Source organism: Muntiacus reevesi, chromosome 18 (assembly GCF_963930625.1).
Source record: "Muntiacus reevesi chromosome 18, mMunRee1.1, whole genome shotgun sequence".
NCBI classification, from domain to species: Eukaryota; Metazoa; Chordata; class Mammalia; order Artiodactyla; family Cervidae; genus Muntiacus; species Muntiacus reevesi.
In genome coordinates, this window is record NC_089266.1 from 28,861,604 (window position 1) to 28,883,569 (window position 21,966).

Genomic DNA, 21,966 nt, shown 5'->3' on the forward strand with positions numbered 1-21,966 from the left:
GTGAGTTTTCCAATTGAGGAACCTTGATTTTTTCATATAGGTCATTTTTCATAATTTCATAAAATTATTAATATGTATATATTTTTATATTGTGAGTAAAACCATCTGTTTAGTATACATGGGAAAATATATATATATATTTTACACACTGATTTCTGCAGATATAAGAAAGACAGATATAGATCTCTGTATATCAAGTTTTTTCTGAGAAACTTAATGAACTTTCCTCTTAGCTCTAAGAACTTCTCAGTTAATTCTTCAGGCTTCCTGGTGGATAATCTTCCCCTGTGAAAAATAATTTGCCTTCTCCCTTCAACAGTAGCCCTCTTGCTCGATTCCTTTCTCCCTTAACTGCAGTGACATGGGCATCCTCACAGGTCCTTTCTAAAGAGAAGGTCTCCAGCCTCTCACTGTGAAGTGGAAGGTCTGTGACTGGTTTCAAGCAGAGAATTGACTAGCACAATTAAAATGTTCTTTAGCTTATTAAGGTATTTTTAAAAACCAGAAACAGTGAAAGTAATGTCAGCTAATAGGAATCTGTACTATGCGCAGAGCACTGAGACTACAGAAGTATCTCGTTAAGCTCTCAGGACTAATGAGATCATTAACAACGTTTGACAGAGGAGGCAATTGAGGCTCAAAAGAATCACCCCCTAACTGCTCAACAGAGATTGGAGACTTTCCTACAGCAGTGCAGTTCCTAGCCTGAGCTCTGAGCCCCAGTGCAGTGATGGCTTCCTGAGCACTGGGTGCAGAAATTTCACATGCCTCTGGGGTCACCATCAGGATGACGCTACGCTACCCATTCATTCCTTCTCTAACTGATTAATAAGTGTCCTAATACTGTGTAGATTTATGAAATAAACCAACTACAAAAGAAAATCATGTCTCCCCTTCTAGACAATTTAACACAGGAGCACATAATATATATATATATATATATATATGTATATTCACAATATATATATATATATATTCAGTGAAGGATGGCTTTATAAGTTTATAAACATACAGAAAAATAAATATACTTGTCATAATAGTGTTAAAAAGATGAAATTTTAGATGGCTCTAAATACAACCATTTAAGTCATCACGTACTCAGTTAAAAAAAAAAAAAAAAAAAAACAGATTCAGTTGCACAGAAGCATTAACTCTTATTCTGATTGGATTTTGTTAAAACCTGCATTAGAACTTCACTTCTAACTACCTTTACATGTGTCAAGTCTGAGTTCTTTCACTGCAGAAAAAAGGTTTCCAACTAAAGCAGGAGTCAGCTTGTGTAAATGTTACTGGAAAATGAAAACAATTTCTCTCTGAGGCTTTTTCAAGCTTTTCTACAAATGGAAAGGCTTAAACCGCCTGTCTCATAAACAGAAGGTGAACACAATCCAACAGGTGGACAACAGGTGCTGCCTGTTACCTTCTAAATGAGCCTGTGAAGAGAAAAGCCAGAACTGTGTTCCTACCTCACATGGACAACACCAGCTGGTAATTCATTCTCACTGTATTTACCATTCTATAAAATATTCTATGATGCTGCACCAAAAATATTCCTATTAAATACTCTACACACAAGCGAGTTAATTGCAAACATATAAATGTTACTTGGGAGATTATCCTTTAAGCAAACTACAAAATAGCTATAAATTCAGGAGAGCCTTCAGCACTTGTTAAACGAATTACTGGATGAACATACTAGCTAGATTAGCTAAAACAAAACCTAGCCTTGGAATAAAATGTAATCAACCACCCCAGTTTGTAGAGAGGTAGACCCCAGTTTGTAGACATCACCTTGAACCAAAGTGATGTCATATTAACAAACACTTTAGTGTCATACTGATCACATAAATAATGACAGCTTGGGTTTAACGCCACTGCATCACTGTTTAAAAAAGGATACCATTCAGATCTAAACCACATGGATTAATGGGACTGATCATGGAGAAATGCAATTCACAGTCTGAAGTCTCAGAACTTGGAGTTAGCCTACTTCAGCCTCTCCAACTGCCAATACAACCCACTTTCTAACGGAGATCAAGAAAAGAGCCTCAGTTCTTAAAACAATTATACAGACATATTAGAATGATTCAGGTGTTGTCAGCTGAATAATGCTAAGCTTTAGCATAAGTTCAGAAAACACTATTTGTTATTTTTTCCACATTTTAATTGTTTCAAAAAATTTATTCTAAATCATTTATGTAAGGAATAGATCAAAAGACTTATTCTATAATTTATCATTTTCATACTGACAGATTTTTCTCATCACTGGAATGCTCAAAAGATAAGTACTTCTGTTAAATCCATCTTTATCTTACTTCATTTAAATCATTCCTTTAAAATGTAATTGCTGAGTACACATTATGTCAATTACTGAGTTAGGGATTAAGGATTCTCTAGAGGCAATATACTAAAAGCTCACAAGTTACCAATATTTTTTCTACCTTCATTCAAGAAATATTCATTTAGCACCTATTATACATACAGCTGTGGTGGGTATTAATCTGGTTCACATTTTTAATAGCCTAAGATTTATATTTAAACCACTAGCAATCTTATATGTAAAACTCTGACACAGGAGGTTCAGTAACTAACTGTTTACTCCTGGTGGGATGGGAACAAGGAGTCAGCAGGGTCAGTTAAGCACCCCAGTTCCACTTTTACGTTAAATAGTCCTTGAAATGCACGGTGTTCTACAGCTAACAGCCTTTATCTTATATAAGGTACTACCAACAGTCGACTGAATCATTACAAAAAATGAAACTATAGTCAAAGAAGACTTTAATGGTCTCATATTCTAAGTGTGTCGTACTAGGCAGTCCATCGGTTACTATCAACCAGACTACTACAGACTACTGACTACTAGGTGCCATTTTCTAACCATAACAGAAGAATTTACTAAAATTTAATAATGGCTCCCTTTCTTCTTGTTTTAAAACAAACTAAGTATATCATGCACCAACTAAAAACAACATGCACAACTCAAATCTGTCACTTGAAGTAACAACAGTGACACAAGATAACAGCACTCTTCAAGGTGTCTATTACACTATGCATATGCTAATATACTACTGCTACTTATTATACTGTATGTAAAATAATGCTGAACTACGTGTTATAAAACAATACTGAATGTGCATTCTTTCTCAGAAAGGCAGAGATATAGCTAGATTAGACAGACATGTATTCGCACTTTACTAAAGCTGAGAAGGTCAAGTGGCTTGCCCACGAACAGAGTGAGGGGCAAGTCAAGGTCTGATTGAATGTGCCACACAAAGCTGATCTCACCATATCAGAGATTTAGAATATTTCCCTGACTTGCTTGGAGGACAGGTAAATCTCACTGACTCTGAAAACTCAGATGAATGTAGCAGAAAGAACGGCCATTACACAGTCATCAGCAGTAAGGTGAACATCACAAAATTCACATTAACAAGAAGTCTACTGAAAACATCACTGCTACAAAACAAACTAACAAACAAACAAAAAAACAAAAGAAAACGTCACTGCTATCCTTCAGTGATCAAAAACACCGACATCCCTTGACAGTCTTAACCAAGGATAAGGTAAGCAACTGTATCTGTTCAGGACAGCGCCATGAGCCAGGATTCAAACGCAGCTCTGTTTCCTACCACCTGCACTCGTGTCCTGGGCGGTGTGCACGCTACCCACCTTCCCAGTCTCTGCCGGGGCTCCGGGCGGCACCACATGGGCTGGTCGAGCTCCGACACTCTAGGTCCAGCTGCTCCTGCCGTTGCCGCTGCTCCTCCAGGAGCGCCGACTCGTGCATGGCTTTGATGTGCCGCTGGTAGAGGGCGTAGCCGCTCACGGGGGTCCCAATTGGGATGTTACATGGGGTGCAGGAAACCTACAGGGAGAAAAAAATCTAAATACGCCAGACACCAAAAAGTAGCTGTTACCATCTGCTGCAAGTAACCCTTATTTCTATATAATCAGACTGCTTGAAGTGGTTCTACCATTTTTTTAATCAAAGTAATCTTCAAGCTTTATGCTTAAAATGCTAAACAATTACTTTCAGACTTGAACATGATATAAATCCCAAAGTTGTGGTAAGAGAAATCAAAGTCAGAAATCAGAGTATTTCCATCTGCTTTTAACTCAAGACATTGAGCCCCTGGTAGCTCAGGTCTGGCCCACCCTCTTCCTGACCCTCATAGGTGCTCACACCCACTTCTATGGATTTAAATGTCACCTCTATGTTAATGGCTCATAAGCAAATATTTCTGAGACATTTTTCTCCAAGTTCCACACTCACTGCCTTTAACAACTCCACTCAGATATCTCAAAGCACCTCAAAATTCACATTCAAAATGGAGCTTCTCATTTGCTATACCGAACACTTCTCTGGCTTCTCGTACAAAGCAGAACCCCAGCAGCTTCAGCCAGAAGTCTGGTGGCCGCCCTGGCCTCACCCAGCTCCTCCCCTCCACCACCAACTCCTTAAGAGGCTAGTTTTCTTCAGACAGGCCAGCCCCACCATCCAACACCACACTGCCATCCCTCCTGCCTGCCTTCTTGCTGCAGCCTGCTCCTCTCTCACAGTGCACATCACTCGACACCATGAGCAGCTTAGATGCTTGTTTTCTCTGTTTTCTCTTTCTCCCACCTCATAAAGAAAAGAATCCAAGCTGCTTTGTCCCAACACTAAACAAACAGCCCCTAACACAGCCCCTCACTTCATGAATATGAGCGTCCTGGGACTAGCAGAGAGCAGACCCTTTTTAGAACCTGTTATCTAAAGACCCACAGTTTTTTCCACTGCTGTAGGTAGGATTTTTCACTGCACTCATAATACACACATAATTTTCTTGCCTTTGGGTTTTAGCTTATATGTAAATATGCCTTTTCCTTCTTTTACTATAAAGCAAAATGAACTGCATTGGTCCAATCAAAACATTATTTCCTACAAAGAGTCTTCTTTAAGTGTCTCTTTAACCAGCATGTGCTCGTTCCTCTGAATCATTCATAGTATATTTTTCAACCTAACAGAGCATCACATTTTAATTCTTTTAAATTTTTATTGTGCAGAGGGGACATACGTATACCTATGGCTGATTCACATTGATGTATGGCAGAAACCAACACAACATTGCAATTATCCTTCAATTATAATAAATGAATTTTAAAAAGTTGAGGCAGAAAAAGAAACAAGATTTTTTTCTGTCTTATTATCAAGACCAATCTAAATTTTCTGAAGTCAGAGATTATGACATTTCACAAAACATAAAAAAATGTTACCTTGAACTTGGCAGACCCTCAATTTATGTCCATTTGGGTAAATCAATGAACAAATTTTTTTTTGGTGAGTCTATTATTTATCAGAGGCACACACTTAACTTTTACATATTGTCATGTGACCTAGGGAACAAATTTTTATCCTCTGAAATAAAGAGCTAGAACATAACTAAGTAAAGGATCAATACTCAAGACCAGAATTCAGGATCAAAAGGGAGTTAAATTCACAGAGATTAATAAGGTAAAATGCAAATAAAACTAGGTTTGGAACTGTATACTAAAGCTAGCCATAATCTCTATAATTTATTCTAAACATTCAACATCTAGATATACTATTTACTCATTTATATTTACTATTATCTTATAGCAAAACAAAACAAACACAAAACTTAGTAACATTTATGGCTAGAGCACTACATTTCTCTTTTTTCCTTAACTGGAAATGGATCATTTCAATTAATTCTCACATGAATTCATTTCAAAAAGCAACACATTCATCAGATGAATGAATAAATCAAATGTGGTCTATACACCAGTCTTAAAATAGAAGGAGAATTGATATGTGCCACAATATGAATAATCTTGAGGACATTAGGCGAAGTGAAATAAAACAGGCACAAAAAAACACAAATACTATATGAGTTCACTTATGTAAGTAGCCAAATTTATAAAACAGAAGGTAGAAAAGTGTAGGGTGCTGGGTGCAGGGGAGAATGATGGTTTAACGGATATACTTAACCCTACTGAACTGCACACTTAAGAGTTAAGATGTAAATTTCATGTTATGTGATGTTTACTACAATTAAAAAAAAAAATTAAGCACTGATTCGAAAAGAAATGTCTCTAAAGGTCTTTGTTTTCAACTCTACTTTTCTTACTCACGTTGAAAACTTACCATTGGTGGGATGACAGCAGCTCGATGTTGAAGCTGAGGCAGGTCCAGTGGGTTTGGTTTTATGGGTGATGAGACCAGTATAGACCCAGCGGGATTTAACAACGAAGGCTTCGAATCCATAGGAAACATTCTGAAAATGCAATTAAAAATGACTAATCAATATATTCTTATTGAAGACTTTAAACATACAATCGCCATAATTCCTTGTAAGTTAACATGTACACACACACAAACATATATCACATTAACCTTACATATTTGAATACTAAGGAAAAAAATCTACAAGGCTAAACTTTCAGGTAAAGAAACCTAATGTTAATTTATAGGTTGATATTCATCTGCATCTAACCAACAGAACAGTCTGAACAAGGGCCATTAGGGAATGTCAGGTCCTAATTTACCATTAACATAGGTTACAAACTAGTGTTTTGCTAAGATGAGAGAGCATTTTTAAAACATCTGAATAAACCACCATCATTTTAAAATCAAGAATTTCACCCAGGGACTTCCCTGGTGGTCCAGTGGTTAAGAATCTGCCTGTCAACGCAGGAGACTTCCATTCGTGGTCCAGGAAGACCCAACATGCCACAGGGCAACTAAGCCCACGAGCACCACCACTACCAAAGCCTGAGCCTAGAGCCCAAGCTCCACAACAAGAGATGCCAGCTCAATGACAGGCCCATGCACTGCAACAGAGAGCAGGCCCCACTCACCACAACTGGCGAAAACAAGCCTGCACATAGCAACAAAGACCCAGCGACGCCAAAAATAAAGAAAGAAAGAAAAACAAAACAAAAAAAGAATTTCACCCATAATTCCAGACTCCTGGTTTCTCATGAAAACTGGGGAGAAACGGCACCACAGAGCAGCACTCCCACAAGGCAACAGCAGGTTGAGCTCACAAGGCTGTCCGTGCTCCCCACCCAGTCCGTGCTCCCCATTCGCCCTCTGCCATCTCACACTGCACCACTTCACTCAGTTTCAGGACCCACACTTGAGTCAAGGATGTCCAGAATAGGAACTGGAACATTATACCTTACAGGCGCCATCATATTTCCCAGTGTTGTCAGTTACTGGGGAAGGTGAACATTTGAAAAGGTATAAATGGGTAGGAAAACTAGAATGTGTAAAAGAAAACAACTTTTTACACAAAGAATCAAGATAATATTAAAGATACAGACAACAGAAAGTGTCATTTTGACAGCTTGAAAGCGAAGTGAACTAGAGGATCATCCAGAGAGTGCCATGTGTTGATAAGGGACGTCAGAATTTCACGACCACTATCACAGTCAGCCCTTAGGTGCTCCTCCCCTTTATGATTACTGCCATCCTAGTTTTCCCTTCACTCATAAATTTATAAATAAGTCACTAAAACCAACAGCACAGAACACATAACTCTTATTTTAGATGACATATTTCAGTAAAGCATGCTTAAAAAAGGACCATACAGCTTGAATCCATTTATGTTTAAAGTTTGGAACAGTTAAAATCCACAGTATTGAGACATGAGAAAAAGAGTGCTAGAACCTTCAATTTTCTGAAAAACCATGGTTAAGTAGAAGCCCTATATTATTTCTATTTTTGCTGATTAAAATTCTATTATCTACTACATAAAAATCTCCTTGGAGAAATTATCACTGTTATGTTCAGTATCATTCTAGTATCAAGTCCCATTCTTAAGTATATAAGATGTACAATATACTGGAAATGGACCAAAAGCACAATGACACCAGGACACACTACAGAAGCGGAGCTCTGAGCAGAATCTGGCTGTCTCCTGAGAGCCTCTTTCTTATTAAAAAGGGGGAAAATAGAAAAAAAGAGCTGAGTTGGGTTTCTGGTCAAATGACATTTTAGTCTAATTCATTCTACAATTTGCACCAATCAATTCAACATGGTACAAGTGATACTGTGATTCTAGGTGACTGCATTTCTTTCAAGGAAAAGTAAACACCCAAGAAACTGAGTATACTAAAGAAGGTAGTATCTACTCCTGTAAAATTTACTTTTTTTTTTACAGCAATTGTTATAAAAACCATAAAGATTGTATTTCTGTAATATTAATTTGACTAAAAGTACTTAAGCTAATTTGTATCATACCTGTACTTTAATTACAAATATGAATAACCTACAGTTTTAAGTGATACAAAAAGGTGATCATTACAATTACCACTAACTTGAATCAGATTATGCTTTCTAACACACTTTTCCTCCAGTCCCCATCTTCGCCCTCAGCATCTCTCACATCTCACACGCAGGCACTGTGGCCTTGCTCCGAGGCTGTTCCATCCGACGGCAGAGCTGGGGCCCCTGCCTCCCGCCTGCCCCTTCACCACGTCACATGGCTCGGCCACCATAGCGGCAGGCAACTGCGGTTCTGGTCACAGCTCTGGGAGCTGACCGCCCTTCTCTGCTATCATATGGGATGTACCTAACGACTGATATGGAAAGAAGTTAAAGTCTTTAAAAAATAACGACTACACAATTCTTTTTGGTTAATCAGGTGACCAGCATCAGAACCCAACAGTAAAAGCAGACAGACTCTCTCACTGGCCAGTATTTACACAGGAGCAACCTTGGCAGCCAGCACCACCATGGGTTCAGTCTGCGACCAGCAGAGTAAAGACAGGGGAGGTCAAGGAGGGAGCCTCACCGCTGCCTCTCGGGCTCCCCGTCCACGTCCTCGTCTGCACTGCAAGTGGCGCTGGAATCGTGGTCAGACAGGGGCTCAGGCCTTGGGGCGCTCAGCTGCTGGGCCACCCCCAGATCATCCTCTCCAGGCTCTGGCTTCTCGCCGCTCCTCTCCAGGTCTCTGTCTTTGAGGTCCCCTTCGACTCTGGATGGACTGCTTTCTGGCACCCGCATTTCAACATCCACAGCATCGGCCTTGGCGGCCGAGGGGAGGTCAAGAGCAGAAGTGCCTTCAGCCCCACGCTCCTCATGCTCCACCTCCATCGGCTCAGCCGTGTCCACTGTGATGCTATCATTCACTGGGACTTCCACACTGTCATCCTCGGCTGCTTTTGTGCTCGCAGCTGCCGGCGAGGGAGAAGGCCTGGGCACGGCATCAGGGGTAGCCTCCAGCTCGGCCGCAGCCTCAGCAGTCCCTCGAGGAGGCGCATTTTCAGTGCTGTCTTCGCCAGGCTTGACAGCTTCAACTGGTGAAGGAGAAGGAGCACTTTCTGTATCAGAACTATTTTCAGCACCTTAAAGATAATGATACAGCATAAAAATCTGATAATGAACACGTGTCAGGTGGTGACAGAAGCCATGCTTGAAAGTACTTGTTTAGGATGGGTTATCCTCCTGTGATGACCTCCCTGAAGTACCACAGCACTGGGAAAACAAGTTTTCTACAAAGTACGAAAGGGAAAGCTCAAATTGCCTCAGTCTTTGAAAACAGAAAGCATAAGAGCTTTTAATGTCCAAAAATAATTCATATGAAATTTGAAAAATATAGATTAAAAAATAAAACTAAACCAAAAACATTTCCATAAAAGATGACATTTTGATTTATTTCTACCAGTCCTGTCTCTGCTTTTTTTAACCCAGGAGAGCTGACATTAGAACAGCAGCATCCAAAGAAGAACCTAATGCATTTTACATTTGTAATTCTAATTTTTCTTGTGGCCATGTTAAAAAAGTAAGAAGAGAGACAGGTAAAATTCAACAATAATTTTATTTAACCCAACCCAATATGTGCAAAATATTATAATTTTAAATGTAACCAACATAGAAACCTAGTAATAAGGTGTTTTACCTTTTTTGGTACTAAGTCTTCAAAATTTGCGATTTCACATTTCAACACATCTCAATTTGGTCAACAGCTGTCCCTTGGTGTCTGGAGGGGACTGATTCCAGGAAAACCCCCACACCCCACCACGGATATCAAAATCCACGGATGCTTATATATAAGTCCCTTATATAAAAGGGTGTAGTGTTTGCATACAACCTATGCACATCCTCCAGTACTCTTCACATCATCTCTAGATGACTTATGACAACTAACAAAACTTCTGTCTGAAGAGCTGTACAAACAATGCAAATGCTGTGTAAATAGTTGCCATGGTGTGGAATTCTGCTTTGGGGCACCTTCTGAAGTTTTTTTTTAATATTTGGACCCGCAGATGGTTGAATCCGCATATGCGGGATCCTCCGGTGGAGGGAAGACTGCAATCACATTTTAAGAACTCAACAACCACATGTGTCCAGTGGCAACCACACGTGTATCCAGTGGCTACCTCACTGGACAGCAAAGCTCTAGGACAATATTACATAGGTTCTGTCATTTAATTTGCTGTAACACTGGTCTTTCCCACTGTTTGTTCCATCTCATACATGTACTTTTAATGCTTTTACCTAGATTTCACAAAGGAATTACAAATTCTCTATGTCTTACTCTGGACTGGTATTCAACTCTCCCAAGTCTCAAATCAAGCTCTTTTTTAGAGTTTCGTATCCAGCAAACAAACTAGGAACCCAGGAGTCATCTTTCACATGCTCATCTCATTTATCTCCAGATTCTGCACCTTGATGAGTCATAGATTTCTCTCTAAAAATATCCCCCATGGAGAAGGAAATGGCAATCCACTCCAGTATTCTTGCCTGGGAAAGTCCATGGATAGAGAAGCCTGGTGGCTGCAGTCCATGGGGTTACATGACTAAGCATGTGTGCACGAGGGTGGAGGGAGATGGGTTGGTAGCAATAAACTGGTAGAACTAAAAAAAAATAAAAATATCCCTCAAATCCAGCCATTTCTGTTCAATTTCACAACTGCCACTTGACTCCAGAAACGACTCTTCTCACCACCACCCCAGACTCCTCTCTACCACAAAACCAGAGTCAATTTAAAAGCCAAATCTTACCAAAACTCATTCCCACTCTCACTCATTCCCATTCCCAGCCTTGCTGCTCCCAGGATCCAGTCCCAAGCTGCTGGGTGTGGCCATGCTTGCGAGCTGCCAGCTCCCTCTCCAGCCCCGCCTTCTCTGTGGCCTTCTTTCAGTTCTGTGAAGGTCCATGCAACCCCCACCATTGACTACACACATTCTGAATGGCTTTCATCTACTCTTCCCTTTGGATATTAGATCAACTACCACATGCTTTAAAGAAAGCCTTCTATTGTGAAAGTGAGTATACTACCTAAAGCAATCTATAGATTCAATGCAATCGATATGAAGCTGCCAATGGTATTCTTCACAGAACTAGAACAAATAACTTCACAATTCGTATGGAAATAGAAAAAACCTCGAATAGCCAAAGCAATCTTGAGAAAGAAGAATGGAACTGGAGGAATCAACCTCCCTGACTTCAGGCTCTATTACAAAGCCACAGTCATCAAGACAGTATGGTACTGGCACAAAGACAGAAATATAGATCAATGGAACAGAATGGAAAGCCCAGAGATAAATCCACGTACCTACGGACACCTTATCTTCGACAAAGGAGGCAAGAATATACAATGGAAAAAAGACAACCTCTTTAACAAGTGGTGCTGGGAAAACTGGTCAACCACTTATAAAAGAATGAAACTAGAACACTTTCTAACACCATACACAAAAATAAACTCAAAATGGATTAAAGATCTAAATGTAAGACCAGAAACTATAAAACTCCTAGAGGAGAACATAGGCAAAACACTCTCCGACATAAATCACAGCAAGATCCTCTATGACCCACCTCCCAGAATATTGGAAATAAAAGCAAAAATAAACAAATGGGATCTAATTAAACTTAAAAGCTTTTGCACGACAAAGGAAACTATAAGCAAGGTGTTGGGAGAAAATAATAGCAAATGAAGAAACAGACAAAGGATTAGTCTCAAAAATATACAAGCAACTCCTGCAGCTCAATTCCAGAAAAATAAATGACCCAATCAAAAAATGGGCCAAAGAGCTAAACAGACATTTCTCCAAAGAAGACATACAGATGGCTAACAAACACATGAAAAGATGCTCAACCAAAAAAAAAAAAAAAAAAAAAAATGCTCAACATCACTCATCATCAGAGAAATGCAAATCAAAACCACAACCACGTCAGTCAGAATGGCCACTATCCAAAAGTCTACAAGCAATAAATGCTGGAGAGGGTGTGGAGAAAAGGGAACCCTCTTACACTGTTGGTGGGAAAGCAAACTAGTACAGCCACTATGGAGAACAGTGTGGAGATTCCTTAAAAAACTGGAAATAGAACTGCCATATGACCCAGCAATCCCACTCCTGGGCATACACACTGAGGAAACCAGAACTGAAACAGACACGTGTACCAATGTTCATTGCAGCACTGTTTATAATAGCAAGGACATGGAAGCAACCTAGGAGCCCATCAGCAGACGAATGGATAAGAAAGCTATGGTACATATACACAATGGAATATTACTCAGCCATTAAAAAGAATACATTTTAATCAGTTCTAATGAGATGGATAAAACTGGAACCCATTATATACAGTGAAGTAAGCCAGAAAGATAAATACCAATACAGTATACTAACACATATATATGGAATTTAGAAAGATAGTAACGATAACCCTATATGCAAGACAGAAAAAGAGACACAGATGTATAGAACAGACTTTTGGACTCTGTGGGAGAAGGCAAGGGTGGGATGATCTGAGAGAACAGCATCGAAGCATGTGTATTATCAAGTGTGAAACAGATCGCCAGTCCAGGTTGGATGCATGAGACAAGTGCTCAGGGCTGGTGCACTGGGATGACCAAGAAGGATGGGATGGGGAGGGAGGTGGGAGGGGGGTTCAGGATGGGGAACACATGTAAATCCATGGCTGATTCATGTCAATGTATGGCAAAAACCACTACAATAATGTAAAGTAATTGGCCTCCAACTAATAAAAATAAATGAAAAATAAATAAATAAAATTTTAAAAGCCTTCTATCATTTCCTCAACAAAGCCGAACTTTGCTACTGATGCACATGTACTGTACATGTACCCACAGCACATGTACTGACTGCAGCTACAATTTTACTTTTGTTCACAATTACGTGACTCCTGGTTGTTGCTCCCATGAGCCTGTGAACACCATAAGGGCAAGGATTACACATTTCGCTTTTCATTTAGTTCTAGTGACCAGCACAAGGCCGAGGTCCTGGCACAGAGCAGGCACACATACCTGATGCAGTGTGAAATGAATGAGCGGCTCCGAACATGTCTTTAAGTTTATGTCACCTTTCCTCTATTACTGGACCCTTGGGCTACTTTCAACCTGACACTGCTATGACCAGGATACAGAGATACTCACTTTAACATTATGTTTTTGATTATTTTCTTAAAACAAATTACAAGACAACACAAAAATTTACATCTCCCTAAAATTAATACATATAACTCCAATGAGAATCCCAACAGTGTGTAAGATCAATTTAAAATTTATGTGGGAAAAAAAAAAAAATTCATGTGAAAAAATAAGTCCCTGAGAAAATTCAAGAAAATTAGAAAATGTTATCAGCATGGGAGAGACTTATTCCTCAGACACTTAAACTCACTATGAAGCCAATGTATTACGACACATTTGGGGCTGCCCCAGAGACAGACAAGACAAACCAGTTGTACAGAAGAGAAGGTCAGGAACAGGTCCTGATGGATGTGACGAACTGATACATGCCAGAGCCAGTGCTTTAAATCTCTGAGGCAGGACAACAGCTAATGAGTGCAATTTCTCAGAACTGGTCCTTTGTGTGGAAGAAAAACACGAACGCTGCCTTACATAATGCAGAAAAAGAATTCCAAATGGGATAAATCCTTTTAAAACTCTTAAGAAGATAATCTAGCATGAAATACAAATAACCGCAAGAGATATGGAGAAATATTTTAAGCAAAATAGGAAACTCTGATGCCATAAATGTATCGTTTTTACATAAAAAACAGTAAAAATAAAAACTTAAATGATCATATAAGAACAAACACTTTTCATGCATAACATAACATTTAATAACTTGACAAATTCATGCTTTCATTCATTCAAACATGTGCCTAACATCTGCCACATAAGAAGCTGTTTGAGGTCCTGGTAACCCAGCTGTGGGAGAAGAAATCTAGGGTGAAACAGGCAATGAGCAAAAAACACCAGACACATCAGGTAGTAATAAACACAGTGAATACGGAACTCAACTGAGACCCAGTGGGTACAGAAGCATGAGAGCGCTCACATGACATCGCCAGAGGCCCAAAGGAAGTGGGGAAAGCACATGCCAGGAAGAGATGAGGATGCGGAAAAGCCCCTCACGTGGGGTTGTCAGCTTGAGAGCAGCAAAGAAGACAGTGGGCAAAACAGGGGAGCAGCTGCCTCACACCTGTCAGTGTGCTGTCGTCAGAAGACAAGCAGTACCAATGGTTGGGGAGGATGTGGAGAAAAGGGGGCCCTTAATGCACTGTTGGTAGGAAGCGAAACTGGTGCAGTCACTATGTAAAAGAGTATGGAGCTTCCTCAAAAAATTAAAAACAGGACTACCATATGATCCAGCAATTCTATGCCTAGGTATTATCTGAAGGGGGGAAAAAAACGCTAACTTGAAAAAACATATGCACCCCAACATTCACTGGAGCACTACTTACAATAACCAAGATACGGAAGCAACCTAAGTGTCCATCAATGGATGAAAGGATTCAGAAAATGTGGTATGTGTTTGTGTGTGTATACACACACAAACACATATATGTAAACATATATAAATACATGTCTTGTCACTTCTGACAACACAGATGGAACTTGAGGGCGCTGTGCTAAGTGAAATAAGTCAGATAGAGAAGGACACTGGATGATCTCACTCACATGTGGAATCTTTAAAAAGAAAACAGCACCAATAGAGAGAACAGACTGGTGGTTGTCAGAGGCAGGAGGTGAGGAGTAGGCAAAATGGATGAATGTGTCAAAAGACTCAAACACCTAGTTATAAACTAACTAAATCCTGTGGATGTGACATACGGCATAATGACTACAGTTAATTACACTGTGCTGTAAATCTGAAAGTTGCCAAGAGCAGACATTAAAAATTCTCATCACAAGAAAAATAACTATGCAATGATGAAAGTTAACCAGACTTACTATATGACGAACTAGATTATTTCATAAAGTACAAGTACTGAATGATTATATTGTTCACCTGAAACTAGTGTAACGTTATATGTCAATTTTCTGTCATTTAACCACAGTAAAAAAGAACAGTGTGAGCAGCAGAAGGGGCCGCCAGAGGCCAGAGACGTAAGAAGGGCCAGTGCCTTATAGGGAGGCTGCACGCCTCCAGCTCTGATTCTGAATGAGATGGGAGAAGCATCACTGGATGTGGAGCAGAGAGACCTGACCTGACTTGTATTTTACAAGGTTCACTCGGGCTGCTCTCTGGAGGAAAAAAAATATAATGCAACAGCAGCAAGCAGACCAATCTAGAGGCCACCGCAAGGAAGGGACAGTGGCTCTAAGTGGGGTGGCAGCGATGGAGGAGAGGAGGAGATCTAAGGAGATTCACTCACACACCCAGGGGGGGAGACTGGAGGGAAAGGGAGGTATGGAGGTGAGAGAGACAGGTCGGCTTCGGATGCTGTTAACCCTTAGGTGCCCAAATACAAAGGTAACATAGGCAGTTAGATGTGTGACCGGGACTCAGATAAGAGCTCAAGTCTCAACAACAAAAACAGAATCGAAAGACAAAAGCTCAGAAGAGCACCTCACGTGTTGTAAGGTCTAATGGACAGCAGCAATTATGGTTGGTGAAAGATGCTACCAGTGTTGAAAGGCAGACAAAAAGCCAGACTTCATCCTCATTTCCAGAGAGGGCAATGGCACCCCACTCCAGTACTCTTGCCTGGAGAATCCCATGGACAAAGGAGCCTGGTGGGCTGCAGTCCATGGGGTCGCAAAGAGTTGGACACAACTGAGTGACTTCACTTTAAATTTCATTTTCATGCACCGGAGAGGGAAATGGCAACCCACTCCAGTATTCTTGACTGGAGAATCCCAGGGACGGTGGAGCCGGGTGGGCTGCCGTCTATGGGGTCGCACAGAGTCGGACACGATAGAAGTGACTTAGCAGTGGCAGCAGCAGCATCCTCATTTCTATTCACACAATGATGGAAGCCAAGTTCAAGGACAAATTAACAAATCATTTCTCCTCCAAAGCCAGGAGGACATGTCAGTGATTATGAGGATGACATCATCTGACATGAGCACTCCTTCAGTTATCTTCTTTCAAGTCGCAGCGCTTTACCAAGCACCAGTCAAGTGTGTCTTTTTCTTCCCCCCTCAGAACATCTCAAAGAATGATTCACACCAAGAGAAAATCTAAATTATGACAAAGGTTTGGTCCTTTTGATGTAACTCATCTAATTACGAAAGATACTCATATGGTCAGACGCCCATCTAGGAAGCCAACATGGAGACTTGGCCTCTAGCAGCTATCTCCACTCAGCCATGTGCAAGAGTCTGAGGGCACAAACCCATGTGGCTTCAGGGTCTCCCTGAGCTGAGCAGTTAAGACCGATTAGGGCTCATGGAAAATGCACTGTGCTTGTTGGTCTTCTCTGACACTTCCCAAGTGAAATTAAGTCAAAGGAACTGGAGATCCCACCATTCTGGTGGCAAGTTCATTTCCTACTAATAGGAAACCATTCCAGATGTCACCATTCCAAGGACCTCCCTTATAGTTCAGTTCGTAAAGAATCTGCCTGCAATGCAGGAGACCTGGGTTCAATTCCTGGGTTGGGAAGAAGACCTGGAGAAGGAAATGGCTACCCACTCCAATATTCTTGCCTGGAGAATCCCATGGACAGATGAGCCTGGCGGGCTACAGTCCACTAGGTCACAAGAGTCAGACATGACTTGGAGACAAAACCACCACCACCAGACATCACAACACACACATGTACAAATGGCATGATGTGACCAGGCCAGTCCACACTAGAGCCCATGGAAACATTGCTGTCATACCAGGTTGTAATTAACCTGACAACCTCATTTGACAGTTTGGAAAAAGCTTCACACTAAGACAAAGAAACAGGAAGAAAAGAGAAAGAAAAGTCATTTCATGGTGTTCAGTTTTTAAGAATATTCTCAGCCCACGCAACAGGTTTCCAGGTTCTGAAATAAACATACATATGACAAATAGACTTGGCCCTTGTTATGCACTGAACTGTGTCCCACCCCACCCCCAAATTTATGTTAAAGCCCTAACCCTCAATGTGACTATATTTGGAAATAATGCCCTTAAAAGGAGATAATAAAGGTTAGATGAGGTCATAAAAATTGGGCCCTAATTTAAAGAGCTTCCTTGGTGGCTCAAATGGTAAAGAATCCGCCTATAACGCAGAAGAGACCAGGTTCGATCCCTGGGTGGGGAAGATCCCCTGGACAAAGAAATGGCAACTCACTCCAGTATTCTTCCCTGAAGAATCCCACGAACAGAGGAGCCTTCTGGGCTAAAGTTCCTGGGGTCACAAAGAGTCAGACACAACTGAGTGACTAAGCACTAAAACAACAGATAAGTTTCTATTGTTTAAGCCACCTAGTCTTGTGAAATACAGGCTTCATGTACATTTATAACCCAGGCAATATTGGCTACCAGTTACAACGCTACTGAAGTCAGCAAACTCTGAGGACCTCTTTCCAAATGCCAGCTACCCCTTTGGACTGCTTGCAGCCCCTCAGCTCGCCCCAGGCAAGTCTGCTCCAATGGTCTCTTCATTTTGGCAGTACCACCTTGGTTTTCACAAAACCTCACAGAATAAAATTCACTTATTGCTCAAAGTCAAAACCCATTTCAAGATAAATTTTTAAGTTTAAAACCCAATGACAACAATTTGTAGAGAAACCAAAATCTAGTATTTTTAAAACTCCTGGAAGGTGTAGAACCTTTTAAGCTTAAAACATAAGAGCCTACAAAGGAAAATGCAAACAGCTCTAATTACCTGCGAAGCTTAAATTCTGGTAATTTAAAGATAAAATAAAAAGCAAATGAGATAGAGAAAATATTTGCATACATAAAACATGAACACGTTTAAGATATAACATATTAAAAGCTATTGGAATCATTGTGAAAAACCCCACTTGAGAAGAGGACAGTTAAAAGAAATTCACAAAAACTTTAATAGTAATGTAAACTAAAGTAAATTAGGTACCTTTTTTAATTCGAAAAAAATCAAGAAAACATTTACTTTTTGAGGAAGTTGCCATCAATTTTTGAAATAGCATAAAGGATTTTATTTAAGTTTCTTGACATTTTTTTGGCCAATGCCTCTGGGCCATTAATACATTTTTTTCATGAAAACATCAATATGACATGTTCAGCTTTATAAATGCTGACATAAATCAAGCTCGATAAGATAAAGAAAGAGGAAAATGAAACTGAAGCTAGTGACTGAACCAATATGTGTGGCAATGATAGAGACACACTGAGAGCTTATGGACGCTGGCACTTAGTGTCTCAGGCAGGACTGCCATCCTTCAAGACCTTTCGACTGCAGCACCTGGACCATCTCAGGAGCTACATAAATACATGTGTGATTGAATGATAAATACACTGTGTTCTCATTTCCTGAATCAAGCAATTCCTAGACAGCCAAACAACTAAGGTACCCGTCATAAGTGTGGGCCAACAGACGCCACAACCAGACGGAAGAGTGGTGGTACCTTCACTGTCCTCGGGGTTCTCCTCTTCGTTAGAGGCTTCAATGTCCTCGTCCTCCTGTGCTGAGACGGTGGAGGCCACACTTTCACACTGAGACACGTCTCGCTCTTCACGGGGCTTCCGTGAGGCCTAGAAGAGTAAAAATACTGTTACTTGGAATTTACATAACTGAAAGGAAAGAAGCAAGCCTTCTCACAGCTGAGCTGAGGCAGAAGGCGTACACTAGACCAGCAGCTGCAAGTCCGACAAGCACCCTGGCTGGGGGGCAGTCCCCTCGGGGACCACTAACAGGTCTTGTGTGCAGATGGATTGCTTTTATAAAAATGATCAAAAGTCACATCCAAACTATTTTTGGAACTACTCATCACTCTACTGGAGAAGGCAATGGCACCCCACTACAGTACTCTTGCCTGGAAAATACCATGGGTGGAGAAGCCTGGTGGGCTGCAGTCCATGGGGTCGCTCAGAGTCGGACACGACTGAGTGACTTCCCTTTCACTTTTCACTTTCGTGCATTGGAGCAGGAAATGGCAACCCACTCCACTGTTCTTGCCTGGAGGATCCCAGGGACGGGGGAGTCTGGTGGGCTGCCATCTATGGGGTCGCACAGAGTCAGACACGACTGAAGTGACTTAGCAGTAGCATCACTATACATGGAAAAACAGCCAAAGCTCAAAAGACTCCTGTTCTTCTCCCCCTCCAAAAAATGTTATTTTTCTAGTAAAAATAACATACACATTTATTTTCTAATAAAAATAATGTCATGGAATGTGGAAGACACAGAAAATTATGTTAAGAAAAAAAAAATTCCTCATAACGCTAGCAGCTAGATAGTCTCGTCAAAAAAGTCTTTGAGTAGTGTGAAGATGTTAAGCTCATGGTGAGAGAGATGCATTTACCAAAATTTTAATTTTTGCCTAAAAGTTGGAAATTTTAAAATGGCAACCAATATTAATGGATGTTTTCTTTCAAGACAGGCTCACTCATTTTCAAGAAAATGTCTGCAAACTTTTCAGGTCTGAAAAGTGTAGTTTTTCTGTCATTCTTTTAATTAAAAATGACATTCCATGAAAAAGGCGAGGTTTGTTTAGCTTGGAGCTCAAACAACCCAAGTGTGCCTTTCCTAGAGTGCTACCCTGGCCCAAGACAGTGCAGAGGGCTCTCTGCCCTGCCCACCATCATACAGACACGTGTGCAAGGCTCAAGGTTTACCAAAGTCAAGTTTTATTTGCTTCACTGAGGGCACTAAGTGAAATTGCCATTTTACAAAAACAAAGCTGCAACTGCCTGGAGATGAAGAGTGCACTGAGCTTGGCAGTGCCACCACGGTACCAGCACTCTCACTCACAGCTTCTCTGACCCCAAGGATGCAAATGTCCACATAGTGGGAAAGGGAACATCTTAATATTCTTATGAAAACAAAATATTCATGGAGCCCTCAAAGGGCTCTGTAGAATCTGAGAACACTGGAACTTCCTTGTTAAGGCATTTTCAAAAATCTCTAATAATCTTTAAATAATTTTTTTCCATAAGACTTCAAAACTTGCTGGTTTTTAGTCTTTACCCATGGACTCTCTGAGAAAACATCTTTTTTAATAAGCCAGATCAACTCATTCAATATGGTCAACAGAATTCTAAAGTTTTCAATTCTAACTCCAAAATGCTCATATTTTTCAAATCCAGTTTACAGTAATTCAAAAGTACTGCACTGCCATTACTACTAACAGAAATTTTACTCTTTGGGCAATAAACAAACAGAGTCAACTTGTGCCAAGAAATATAGGTAAGGCTACAAAAAAGTTTTCTTCAAAATCAATCTTTGAAGCACACACACACACACAAAAAACAATAAGTAAAAGATTCAGCACTTCTGATATACTCACTTTCTGTTTATGCTGCTGCAAAAGGTTGTCAAGATTGTGCCTCCGTTTATAGTTAAAATAGAAGTTTTTACATTGGGCTTCACTTTTAGTTCCCACCATCTTTGCAATTGCTGCCCAGTTACGACCATGTTCCACTAGACCTGTATTTTAAAAACAAACCAAACATTAATTGAATAGTCACCTGATACAGCAAGCAAGAAAAAATAATACAATACCCCTAAATCCTTGCACTCACCATCATTAACACTGTGTTTTCAGTTATTTATTGATACATTTCAATGCTTATTGAAATGTGATTGACACAAACTCATTAACAGTTCTATTTTTCTACCCAAAGTTCAAACATGCTCAATATTGGAAGGACGTGACCCTGTCCTTGCTGTGTTATCTCCCAGAGGACCAGAACAATGCGGACACACAGGGAGAGCCCAGACACTGTCAACTGTGTGGTTAGGTACTTCTAGATCCTGGGGAACACTGTATCAGCACAAGGTTAACAAAGCAATCAAATGTCAGTGATTAACACCACATAAACACACATACTTGAGGCTCCAGGTATAATCAACATGTCCCCAGTCCATTTCCAATCAAGGATCCCCTCGAAAATATCAACCAGGTTGTCTTAAACCTTCTGTAATACAATGCATCACAGGAACCTATTCAATCTGACTTCCTTCCAACAAATGACACACATATGCACACAGAAACATATGTGCACGAAATATGGGCATATAAACGCATAAACACAGAGATGTACATTAGACATAGGTGTATCCAAGCAGGAATTTCTAGTGCAAATTCAACAATTGGTGGGGAAAACATCAACTTTTCAAGGTTAACACCAGTAGATTCCTTCACAATGAAAACTGAAGATCACCTCCAGATTCTGCCAACATATGACAAAAGCTGAAAGGAAGGGGCCTGAGCAGTCAGGTGTGGGGATGTGCCTCTGACCAGACCATGCTGTGGCCACATGGGCATCCACTTACTGTGCTGTGATGGTCAGATGACAGCAAGGCAGGTGAGTACAACTGTCACGGCAAACACACCTCAAATAAAACTATTCTGAGGACAGAACACTCTAAACTGCTGTATTTCAGACAAAGTTTACATGATTCTTAAATGTGTTACTCATTACCAGCTAAACAGAAAATAAATCTGAAATGTGTCACCAAAAGGTCAAGCTATTTGCAATAATTTCTCTTTGGAACTTCAAGGTAAATCCTTAACCCTCAAAAGAATTGGCTAAACTTTCTCAAAATTATTTTACTTAAAATGTAATTTATTTATAAACCAATT

The 21,966-nt window shown here is 40.3% G+C and overlaps 1 protein-coding gene across 18 annotated transcripts in view; it reads right to left on the bottom strand.

The window, feature by feature from the left end:
• Positions 1–21,966, bottom strand: part of NCOR1 (nuclear receptor corepressor 1) — a 115,402-nt gene that overhangs the window by 33,731 nt on the left and 59,705 nt on the right. For 16 of the 18 annotated variants that reach the window (XM_065909124.1, XM_065909111.1, XM_065909110.1 and 13 more), the window contains 5 exons: positions 20,668–20,807; positions 18,787–18,913; positions 8,802–9,354; positions 6,149–6,278; positions 3,670–3,865 (listed from right to left, as the gene is read on the bottom strand). In XM_065909124.1, coding sequence (XP_065765196.1) covers positions 3,670–3,865; positions 6,149–6,278; positions 8,802–9,354; positions 18,787–18,913; positions 20,668–20,807 — 1,146 coding nt within the window. The remainder of the gene's footprint in view (positions 1–3,669; positions 3,866–6,148; positions 6,279–8,801; positions 9,355–18,786; positions 18,914–20,667; positions 20,808–21,966) is intronic. The other 2 variants (XM_065909117.1, XM_065909115.1) reach the window with 1 other exon arrangement.